The sequence below is a fragment of the Odontesthes bonariensis genome, chromosome 12 (assembly GCF_027942865.1).
Source record: "Odontesthes bonariensis isolate fOdoBon6 chromosome 12, fOdoBon6.hap1, whole genome shotgun sequence".
Taxonomy (NCBI): Eukaryota; Metazoa; Chordata; class Actinopteri; order Atheriniformes; family Atherinopsidae; genus Odontesthes; species Odontesthes bonariensis.
The window spans coordinates 28,767,184-28,779,599 of NC_134517.1; the positions used below are offsets into that span (position 1 = coordinate 28,767,184).

Genomic DNA, 12,416 nt, shown 5'->3' on the forward strand with positions numbered 1-12,416 from the left:
CCAGACCTCCAGACCTCCGGGACCCTGATTTGGATTAAGGGAGTATAGAAAATGCTTGGATGGTTAGAACCATGACGTCCACTTTCCGTGTCTTGCTGCTGTTCTTTTGGCAGGAAACAAGCCGGCAGTGGAAGGGGCTGATCTGGGATTTCATGCAAGAGATGGTTGGTTTGAGACTCACCCTGCTCAATGTCCTCTGCCGTGTCATTGCACATTACATTACGGTCATTCTGCAGACGCTTTTATCCAAAGCGACTTACAATAAGTGTGTTCCACATCGGTAGGCAAAAGAACTTCAGGTCACAAGAAATCATAAGTGCATTTCCTTCCAAAACCAAACAGCTAAGAGCATAACTAGTGCTAGAGTAAGTGCAGTAAGTTAGGTACCAAGACAAATGGGAAGACAATTTAGAAAACAAATAAGTGCGTAAGAAGCTAGGACGAAACAGATGATGTCCTAAGAGGGCGGATCTGGGTGGTGTTTCCTGAAGAGATGGGCAGCGACTCAGCTGTCCTGACATCAGGCGGGAGATTGTTCCACCATCGGGGTGCCAGAACACTTTTCTACTTAAATCCCAATCACCATTTGTTACTTTTAAAATAAGAAATGATGTGGACATAAAAGCTCAGGAGGATGATCAGTCGCCCACCAATCGGAAGGTCGGTGGCTCTGACCACATGTCGAAGCGTCCTTGGGCAAGACGCCGAGCCCCACGTTGCCTACCGATGCATCCATCGGTGTAGGAATGTGTGAATGAGTAGAAAGCACGTAGTTATAGGCAAGGCAGGTTTATCTGTACAGCTCAACTCAACAACAAGGTGATTCAAAGTACTTTACAGAGACATTAAAACAGTAGAAATAAAAAGCATGATTTAAATTTTAAACAAAAAAGAAAGAAATAAGAACAATAGATAAAATCAGAAGTTAAAATGTGATTAAGTTTTGAGCTTTATTCAAACGCAGCTGAAAATAGGTGTCAGGTCTTCAGCCTGGACTTAAACACACTGAGTGTTTCAGCTGATCTGAGGCTTTCTGGGAGTTTGTTCCAGACATGTGGAGCATAGAAGCTGAATGCAGCTTCTCCATGTCTGGTTCTGACTCTGGGAACTGATAGAAGACCGGATCCAGATGACCTGAGGGGTCTGAAAGGTTCATACTGGGTCAGGAGGTCGCTGATGCATTCTGGTCCTGGAGCATTCAGAGCTTTATAGACCAGCATCAGAACTTTAAAGTCTATCCTCTGATGGATAGACCAAGACGTATGAGTGTGAGTGAATGGGTGAATGTAGTGTTGAAGCGCTTTGAGTGGACAGTATATACAAGTACAATCCATTTACCATTTAACGTAACTACATTTTGCACATGTGCATGAGTATAACTGCACATTTCTGCAGAGAGAAAATGTGCAATAGACCAGCAGCTCATTCCGACTTGAAGGACCGGACTCCACTGAGATAACTGCACAGAAGAATCAGCAGACATTTCAGGAAATGATCATGTCACAAGAGCCTATCATGGAAAATTTGTACTTTAAGGTTTTTTATTTCTGCCAATGCAATTGAATCTCCACTTTAAAAGATTATAAGCTTTAATTTTCATTATATTACAAGGTGATAAAGAACAAAGAATCAAAAGTGAAAAGCAGAGAAATGAGCTGCAGCCGACAATCTTCTATAATCTATCTATTAATTTCACTTCACCACAAAGCAGCTCTGTTCATTTCAACCTCCGTCTCTTCCATTTTCAATCTGTGGTTCCACTGAGCTAAAGCACCAACAACATCACCAACACAACCAAGCTCGCCCTGCACTGCTCTGTGGGCTTTTGTCAGAATTTACAGCCACGGAGCAGGAAACTCGCTTTCCAAAACTGAAACCCAGTATTAAATGTATAAAATCAAGGCAAATCTACCCTGAAACGGTGTATATTTTCTTTAAGGTGCATCATACTGCATTCCAAAATATCAGTTGTTCATTTTAAGGCGTCGTAGCGCTGATTCAGGGACAAAGACCGGCTTAGAACTGGATTTGCTGTGTTTGCTTGTTTATATAGAAATGTATTTCTGGCACACAAAGCAACACGATACCCCGAGCCTGGTGCAACTCAAAGAAGACACTGCATCACCTGCCCCACTGTCAGCATTACATCATTATGTGCTTAATGTTCGAGGTAGAAAAAGTAGGTCCAGCTCTCTGCCGGCAAAGAGTGTGGAACAGATTTATGAAGACTGTAATTAATACTACTGCACAAGATGGTGATAACGCAGATCGATGAATCAGTCACCTAAATAATCAGACTGATTTGTTTTCCTTAGCTTTTTTAAATAATCTGTAACAGCACCTGCTTTTGACTGTTTTTGAATTAAAAATACCACAGAGAACAGAATATATCTGCTTACTTAATATATCTACTGTCGACTTAAGCAAGACACAGTACAGACTTTAATGTTGACTTCAGTACATTTTCATCTAATTATTAGGGACCGAGCAGGGAAACTGCAAGGACCCTATTGTATCTGTAGGAGTTCTTCTTTCTTCTTATTATTCTTCTTATTCTTTGCAAAAGGTACTTGAAAACTCGTGAAATTTTGCAAGCACCACCTGCCAGACATGAAAAAATCTGGACTTTATTTTTTTGGGAGTCTCTCATTGACTCTGTGGCGCCCCCTACGATGCTTAAAAATGGTCCCCGCATTGGGGTTAGTTTGGCGTGGGACGACGAAATTCGGTACGCTCATTCATCATGCCCAGACGCACAAAAAAAGTCTCATGTTGCCATGGTCCCACGTCCACAGGAAGGAGGCCATTTTGGATGGAAAGTGCGTTTTGGGGCCATTTTTGCCCGATTCCACGCCTGCATATGATCGAACTCAACTCTACAGATTTAATGCTGCAGACTTCAAACTTGGCCAGGTTACTCTTAAGACATGGGGGGAAAAAAATCATGGAGAAAATTTTTCAAACCTCAAAGGGCGTGGCCATGGCGACGCCTCAAAGTTCGATGACTCGCCATCACTCGCCACAAAAAGTCGCTTATAACTCCCACATACATTATCCAATCTGTCCCAAACTTCATACGGTGAATGCTGGACTCAGCCTGAACGCGTACATATAATCATAGTGAGATCCACCTATAGCGCTACCTGCTGGTGGTTGGAAACGTACTTTTTTTCCACATCTCGCATTTGAACGAACTCCTCCTACAGATTTAATGGTAACACCTCCAAACTTGGCCAGGTTACTCTTAAGACATGGGGGGGGGTTTTCAAACTCTGAACGGTGTGGGCGTGGCCAGGCGGTGAAAATCATGTGATGGCGTTTGTGATTTGAAAGCCTTATCATCATTGCAAGGTCATGAAACTTGGCACACACGTCCACCCTGACGACCTCGTACGTATGTAAAGTTTAACGTGTGTGGGCGGAGCAAAATAACTCAGTGGCGCCCCCTAGAAATTTTCAAAAACCCCTCTGCATTGGGGTTATTATGTGCTCGTACGTGCGCAGAGGGTATCGTGCGTGTGGGCAGAGCTGCGCGACTAAGGCGTCCAGCGCATGCCCCAACGTGCGCACATCTCGGTCCCGCATACAGCTGCTTGCAGCTTTAATTTGTTATTAAGTTTTTGTATTTTAGAGCAAAAACTGATCAAACTAAAAAAAAAAAAGTTTTATTTATATATTTATTTATATCACTCGAGGCACTTCAAAGACACAGCCCAGTTCAAGCCAATTAAAATCCAATACATTTATAATCCAATCAATTCCAATTCATTAGATTCCAAATTAGTCTGATTCGTACAGAGCCAATTAAAAAAAGAGGAGCCGACAGATTTCCCTGAAACTTCTCTTGGATTCAATATCCCGTCCTAAGCGTGCACAAGGTGATGGTGGAAAGAATGAGCTCCCTTTTAACAGGAAGAAACCTCCAGCAGAACCAGAACCAAGAAGGAGCGGCCATCTGCCTCCACCGGCTGGGGGTTGAGAGGACAGGAAAGGGGGGACGACGGGCACCCAAACTGGCAGCTGGTTCCACAGAGAGGGGCCCGATAACCGAAGGCTCTGCCTCCCATTCTGCTTTTAGAAACAACCACAAGCAAACCTGCAGTCTGGGAGCAAAGTATTCTGTTAGGAAAACATCACAATATGAGATCTTTAAAATATGATGGAGCTCAGTCATTAAGAGCTTTATATGTGAGCAGAAGAGTTTTAAATTCTACTCTGAATTTAACAGGGAGCTGATGAGGAGAAACATGATCTCTGCTGTTAGTTCTCATCAGAACTGGCTGCATTCAATAAACCTGCATTGTTTGAACATGAATACAAATTGTTCTAGAGAGAGAGTAGTGTAAACATGTGTTCTCCATCATAGAAAAGAATAGAAGTTTAGTATTTGAATTTAATTTAAGTCCTTTAATTTGTTTTTAACAAAAGTAAAACAGAAGAAATCAGATTGCATGAAAGATGCATGAAGATTGCTTCGATTGCATGAAATAAAAGGAAAGAAGTGATAGAAAGTCATGATGTCATGGCCGTGACATCACAGTTTACAGCATTACATCATGCTACGTGGTCGGATAGCACAGTCAGTTTCCCATGTTACATCATACCATGGCCTGGTTGTGTTTACGGGACGTCGGCGGTGCTTTCGTCGTCTTTGTGAATATAAAAGTGAGAAGACATGAAATGAGAAATGAAAGCAGACTGTTTTGTAAACAGGCAGGTCTCTGTGGACCTCTGTGTGAACATCCACCGACAGGTGAGTTACAGACAGCGAGAGGGAGATGAATCATACAGGATGTTGATACCTCTGGTGATAACTGTTGTTGCTGCAGTCTTTCTCGCTCTCATCACTCAGCCCTTCCTCTCCTTTAATGCTGCTGAGGCCAGTGTGTACAGCTGCCTGCAGGCCGCAGAGTAAAGTGCACTCCCTGCATCCCTCTACGAGGAGTCAGTGATGAGCAGTTAGCTGCTGGACCCCTGAGACTCTTTGTAGTCTCGCAGTGAGCTGGTTGTTCCCTGCCTGTGAGGAAAATGTCCGGTGTTTATGCTAATGCGGTAATTACTCAGCAGTGGCGTGAAGTACAGATTTTCTGTCACAAAGCAGCAGCCTTTCAGTCCATCACAGAGAGAACGACTAACTGGACCAGAGAGGGAGAGTGTGGAGAGAAAAATCCCATGTGATGTGAGTTCATATCGCTACAGAAAGTTTTATAAAACAGTCATTTTCATTTTAAAACCTAAACATCACGACAAAGACTAATTTTTTTAAGGTCATCCGCTCTGTGTGAGGCCAGTGGAGCAGTGGGGGAGTCTGCAAGAGCTCTTTGATTGGTTATAAATTAAAATTCAAGGTCTAATAAGCTCTGTTATTTGTTCTGATTGTGCGGTGACTTTTCAAAGAGTTGCAGGTTATGTTAAAACTAGGGCTGGGCGAGTTAACTCATTATTATTGCGTTAATTTGTTAATTATTTAACGTCGATAAATATTTTATCGCGCATTGACGCAGGTTTTATTTATTAAAAATTAAAAAAAAAAAATTTGGGGGGGGCTTTTGTGCCTTTAATGGATAGGAAAGTTCAGAGAGACAGGAAGCAGGGTGCAGAGAGAGGGGGAACAACACGCAGCACAGGGCCGTCCGATGCGGAACTCGAGCCAAATTCCGAGTTTCATAAATGAACGCACCAAAGGGACGACTATCACTCCCCAGGGTCCTAAAGAGGAACGAGTTACTGCATGTGTCAATGACGGAGCGGATGATTTCAATTCAATTCAATTCAAGAAAGAAAATGAAGAAACAAAAGGCAACCGTTTGTACCAAAAAAAACAAACAAACAATGTAAGTGGGCTATCCTTTGCCTGTTGACTTTCCTACACGTGGAAAAAATAAACTTTTGTTTTACAAAAGTAACTACTTGAGCGGCAGTTAATACCCAAATTACTCAAAAATTAATTTATTGAGTTGAAATCATTTGTTGACAGCTTGGTCCCTGCATGCATATACATACATTCACAACTTTGCCTCTTTATAGGCACTAATAAGCTTATTTAAACAGTTTGAAAGGCTCAGGAAAGAGGGCAGGAAAGAACTCTTTCTCGCTCTTTCCCACCTGATCTTATACCTTTTTCAGTGCTCTAAAAGGCTGTGCTATAAGGCAAACTACAATGCTTTCCTAATCCAAGCTAACTGTCCAAGGCGAAACAAAAGGAAAGAGGAAGCAGGGTCTCCAGAATGAAGACTTTCCCCATGGTAATTGTAATGTATAAAGGTGTCATCACATTTATTGCTTGAGCAACAGGTTCATGTCTTAATCTATATTCATCTCAGATGAGTTTTACCAACAGTCTCATTTGGTTTGACTACATTAATTCAGCAACTCAAAGAAAAAACATGCAGTTTTTCAGAGTTAACAGAAAGCTGTTTTCTGGTGTGTTTGTGTGGAGCTAATTGGACGTGAGGCCAGCTCTCCCACATGGAGGCATAAACAGCTGAAGCACCGGTCAGCCAAAGGTGAAGTCCTCAGAGCCAACACATGCGTTATTGCTGTGTGAGTAAATTGGAGCAAATCATTGGTCAGCACTTTTTTGTAAACATGGGTAAAAGGTGCTGTAGACCCAAACATCTACAATGATTGATGGGTTTATAGTACAGGTCTATTAACCAGGACCCTACTCAGGGGCTGAAAGTGTGTTATTTTTCCTCTCCTGTTCAGGAGTCGGTGAGATTGAGCTGATGTATTCACTTTTATCACTGCGCTCGGTCGTTTTTGGCCAAATCAAATTGTGCAGCAGATGGTGCCGGGAGAGCAGGAAGCGGGGCCCAAAAAACAGAGAAACACGGATGACTGGAACCGTTTCAGGTGATTTGGTTTCAGAAACAAGGTTGGAAAAAAGGTATAAACATACAAAAAGGAATCTGAATAACAAGAATGAGGAGACATTAGAAAGACAGGAAGTTCAAATACATTGATGGATTATTAGGGACAGGTAAGGTGGGCGTGGACATCAAGAAACATGGAAGATATTCAGGGGCATCAGGTAGTTGGACGAGCTGTTTATTTTATTTTTATTTCAGCCGATTAAATCTGTTGGAGCTATTTCTCTATTTTTAGTTAAGTCTTAGAATTTAGATTTATTTTATATTATTTGTTTAGTTTTTGGTTTATAATTAGTTTTTTTTGTTTAATTTGAGTTGTTTAGGAAGTTTTTGCTTGGGAAATGGGCGTTTCACACATAAATACTTGGGTTTTAGGGAGCTCTGGACGCACTTGGGTGGTCACATGGTTTTTTTTACCAGTTCTCAGTCGTTATTCGGTGGGTGAACAGGTGAGGCAATCAGGCAGAAAAAGCAAGAGCGGGAATCAGAGCAGGAGAGGCAGGAAGGGATCCTGTGAAGCTCGCCATGTTTGGTTTTGCCTGCAAACTTGGAATAAATCCATGATGAACTATATTTTTGACATTTTGGACCTTTTTGTACTGCGTAAACCAGACACCCAAAGTGCGTCAAGTGACTATTTGAGGTATGTTTATTTTTAGTTTGGTCACCTTTAAGTCAAACGCTTTTTTTTTCTATTATTTTCATAGACAAATAGGCTGTGTTCGAAACCGCATACTTCTCCTACTACTCATACTAACTTTTTGAGTTAGGATGCGAGTTTGAGTAAGCGAGAAGTTCCCGGATGCATACTAGGTTCGCCGAAATGTTGGGTATGCATCATGAGGTTACTACTCATACTCAAACTACCCAAGATGCAACGTAATGTGACGTCGCCGATCGCCATTTCCCCGCAAAACGGCATTTTCAAGCTAGCTACAACGAGGGTAGGTTCACTTCCTGTTTTCGAAACAAAAGCACCAATTGTATCATAATGGCAACGATAAAAGGCACCGGGTATTTTATTTTTGGTGAAAATAACCGGAAGTGCGTTGCTCACTACGGCTAGCTTTAGTAGCGTCGAATTCGTCGGAATAAAATTGTAAATAGCCGGTATTTTGTCAGGTTTTCAACACGTTGGGGATCTAAACGACTACTTTCTCGCCTGAAAATGTTTCAAATGTTGCTAAAGTTTACAGAGTTTAGAGCTTAAGCGAAATCAGCTTCAGGCCGGCTGATTTCGGCTCGGGCAGGAGCGAAATGCATTGTGGGTAAACGCTCTGCATACTGTCTGATCGATGAGTATGCAGTATGGAAGTATGTAGTATCGAACACATCCTCACTACTAAATCTTTTAAAATCTCTCCTGAAATTAGTCGAACTCTTTTTGTTAATGAGGTGTCAGACCTCCTTTGTCAGGGTTCTGTCAAGACGGTGAGGATGGGAAGGGAGGACACGGATGCGGACTTCAAAAGTAAAGGTTGGTTTATTAACAAAAAGCAAACAAAAGGCGCGGCAGAGCCGGATTAAAAAAACACAGTTGTGAAAAACAAAACAAAGGACTGGGCATGGCATGGAATAAATAATTACTTAACTTGGAAGGGGGGAGGAAGAACATGGGGTAGCATGAGAATCTTGGCAGGTAAGCAGGCAGGCAGGTCGGGTAGGTAGACAAACAAAGATCCGGCGACAAGACTGCAAGCTAAATAGGGAATGAGTGATTAAGTGAGTGGGTGCAGCTGGTGGGGAATGAACAGGTGAGGGGAATGAACTTATTAACTGAGTGAGGGAAGTGAGGGGAAAAATAATGGCAAAACCTAACACATGACATGACATGACTAAAAACCAAAATGTAATCTAAAACATGATAACTAAAAACAATAGTCCCATGGCGTGACATCCTCCTCAGCAGCCTTCACCTCTGGATGGGCAGATCACTGCACATGAGGTGGAACTTTACGAGCACATTGGTGCTGTAATAACTCTCTGCTGAGGGGGAAATTCATTTATTGTTGCTCCTGTCTGTGTTTTTGCACATTTCCTTAAATAGCCGGTCATGGTCCTGCTGTCTTTGTAGTCTCCCTCTCTGCCTGGAATAAGTGGGTGGGCGTTCTTTAGTGCTTCTCTCGCGCAGCAGCCGCTGACTCGTAGATAATAAGGATGAGGATAAAAGGAGTGGGTGCGTTTGGAAGGCGATGGCTCCGCTGATAGTGATGGCATGAGACTGATCCTCAGTCTGAAGCAGACTTAGCCGGGTAGGGGTGTCACACCACCCACCGAGTCCCAGAGAAAAACACACACATATACACAGGTTTTTATAAAGCGGGAGTAATTTACAGATTAGCCAGGAAATTGTTAAAATTGGCTTTGTTCTTAGACATTATAAATGAAATAGTCGCTGTACTTTTCCACAATGACCTAAAGTGATCCAGGAATGGGGAGACAAAACAATTAGCCTGGGAAAGCAGGTGTAAGATTCAAACACACACATTGTTTGGCTGATCCAGAGAATATGACGAAGCATGTTGAACCTACTCATGTCCAATCATACTCGGTCGAGTGCGAGTCCAACCTATGTGAAATAATGAGGCTATAAATACAAAAGATACCCGGAAATCGAGGCTTGGTCTGACTGACGGATTTCCTGCGAGACTGGGTCGTACTGGGTCCAGCGCTGATATACTTAATTTGTTACCACCAATAAAGACTTTATTTAACTTGAGATTACTTATTATTAAGTTATTATTATTATTATTTTTTTTATCATTATTTATAATAATAATAATCATTATTATTATTATGGGTGATACAAAACATAAAGGAGGACTCATCAGGACTATTATATTACCAGCAGGATATTTGATGTATTCCTCAAGAGTCTTTTTCACTATTTCCTCTGTTCCTCCGTGTTATCGCATCCACGATGGCTGGCTTCTAACATCAAGGTGGAGTGTGACATGATGGAGGAAAAGGAAATTTAAAAAATTTAAAATTAGTAAAAAAAAAAGTTAAATTTGTCTGAGGACAAATAAAGGTGAAGCTGAGACGTAATAAACTAGAAGCTGCACTCAGATCAGGACCCGAGAACTAAAATCTGAACTGAGCACAAGACTGAAAGATGAACGCAAGAACAGAACTGAGACCAGAATGCATCAGAAATACAAGAAAATTGAGAAAAACAACTGAGATCAACTAAGAACAGACCGATAAAAACAGAGAATAACCCTAATTCAAACCAACAGTAACAGTAAAAGTGTGAGCCTGATTGTTTTGTGACCATGTGTTTGAGGTGTAGGACCTTCCTCAAGAGTCTTTGTCACTATTTCCTCTGTTCCTCCGTGTTATCGCATCCACGATGGCTGGCTTCTAACATCAAGGTGGAGTGTGGCATGATGGAGGAAAAGGAGTTTTCACACTACTGATGAGGCTCCTTACTGGACATCAGTAAAAGGTTGTGATGGGACGTAGGTGGGTCGCTCGAGCGTCTGTCCAGAGAGAGAAAGACAGAACAGAAGTGAGTTTTAGCTCGACGGGAACAGGCTGATTAGCTCAAAGAGCAGCAGACAAGGAGGCCATCGGATTAGTTTAGAGACTTCAGAGTCCAGGATGACAAAAGTCTGACAGACAGAGGGGAAAACAGGCGTTATGGAGAGGCTTCATTTTAATTTGTATTTACGGAAGTTTCCATATTTGGGAAGAGATGAAACGGGGTTTTCTGATCTTTGTGTTTCTAATTTTAACCCTCTGAGCCGGTTCTTTATCTTTAATCTGCCAGCCTTTGATCCTGTATGAAAAATAATACAACCAATCATTGGACACACACACACACAGTCGCAGTCATTGTTTAGTCTCTGCGGTTTTAAGAAACAGGCTCAGGTCCTGCATCTATTTGCACAGTTTTAAATGTGTTTAGTTTGGAGTCGGACGTGTTAAATCGTAAAAAGCAGGTTTTTTTTCCTGAATTTCTGGTTTAATCTGCATCAGTCCTTGTAACTGTTTTTAATCTCCTTCTTCTTTTTCAGGGCTCAGCTGATTCCTACACAAGCCGACCGTCTGACTCAGATGTTTCCCTGGAAGAGGAGAAAGAGGGTGGCCGGCAGGAGCGGGAGCAGCAGGCCACTGTTCAGCTCGAGAGAGCAAAGGTCAGTTTCACCAAAAAGTAATGAAACTGGAGCATGAGATCATCTAAGTATGGATCTTTAAAGAGTCCTTAACCCAATAATTGGGATGGCATTTCTTCACATTGAGCTAAAAACAAACAGTTTGACATTCAGTTTAGCAGCCACATGTAAAACCTTCCAGCTGAATTCCTGATTTTGGTTTAATTCCATCAGAATCAGAAGCAGTGTTGGTCAAGTTACTTTTAAAAAGTAATTAGTTATAGTTACTAGTTACTGCTCCCAAAAAGTAATTGAGTTAGTAACTCAGTTACCACATTGTAAAAGTAATTAGTTACTCAGCAAAGTAACTGTGGCATTATTTTTGTGTTCTATAACGCTGTTATGTTCTATAACATCTTTAACATCAAATATCTTTGTATTAACTGATTGAATTCATTCAAGGTAAACAAAAGAAACTTGTGCTAAAGGAAAAAAAAAAAATGGACCAGACTCAGTGAATATTTCCTTATACTCCCTATATAGAAGATATAAAAACACTAAATACAGTAATTTATAACATTCGGTATTTATTTGAACTCAATAGATTGCAGCCTGCCAAATGATGCATAGAAATAAATTAATAAATAAATTCTGACCCGAAAAATCGAGTGTTATTTGTTTTCGAATGGCTCCGTCTCCTTCGCTGGGGCCCATGCTAGCTGCATTTGGGCTTGGGGTTGGGTTAGCTAGCTGCATTTGGGCCTGGGGTTGGGTTAGCTAGCTGCCTTTGGGCCTGGGGTTGGGTTAGCTAGCTGCATTTGGGCCTGGGGTTGGGTTAGCTAGCTGCATTTGGGCCTGGGGTTGGGTTAGCTAGCTGCCTTTGGGCCTGGGGTTGGGTTAGCTAGCTGCATTTGGGCCTGGGGTTGGGTTAGCAAGCTGCATTTGGGCCTGGGGTTGGGTTAGCTAGCTGCCTTTGGGCCTGGGGTTGGGTTAGCTAGCTGCATTTGGGCCTGGGGTTGGGTTAGCTAGCTGCATTTGGGCCTGGGGTTGGGTTAGCTAGCTGCATTTGGGCCTGGGGTTGGGTTAGCTAATGCATTTGGGCCTGGGGTTGGGTTAGCTAGCTGCATTTGGGCCTGGGGTTGGGTTAGCTAGCTGCATTTGGGCCTGGGGTTGGGTTAGCTAATGCATTTGGGCCTGGGGTTGGGTTAGCTAATGCATTTGGGCCTGGGGTTGGGTTAGCTAGCTGCATTTGGGCCTGGGGTTGGGTTAGCTAACTGCATTTGGGCTTGCGGTTGGGTTAGCAGCTGCAGAAGCAACAAGTGCTTCATATTCGCATGGGTTGATGTGAGGTGCTTCATTAGATTTGAGTTACTTGAGGCAGACGTGGATAAAGTTTTTTTCCCTGGGCATAGCGTGCATGTTACATACACATTCTTGCCTTTTATCT

General features: G+C 42.3%; 1 protein-coding gene across 3 annotated transcripts in view; it reads left to right on the forward strand.

Annotated features, from left to right (window-relative positions):
- The window catches only part of cacnb4a (calcium channel, voltage-dependent, beta 4a subunit), a 52,453-nt gene that overhangs the window by 18,810 nt on the left and 21,227 nt on the right, over positions 1-12,416 (forward strand). For all 3 annotated transcript variants that reach the window (XM_075479993.1, XM_075479990.1, XM_075479991.1), the window contains one exon: positions 10,892-11,011. In XM_075479993.1, coding sequence (XP_075336108.1) covers positions 10,892-11,011 — 120 coding nt within the window. The remainder of the gene's footprint in view (positions 1-10,891; positions 11,012-12,416) is intronic.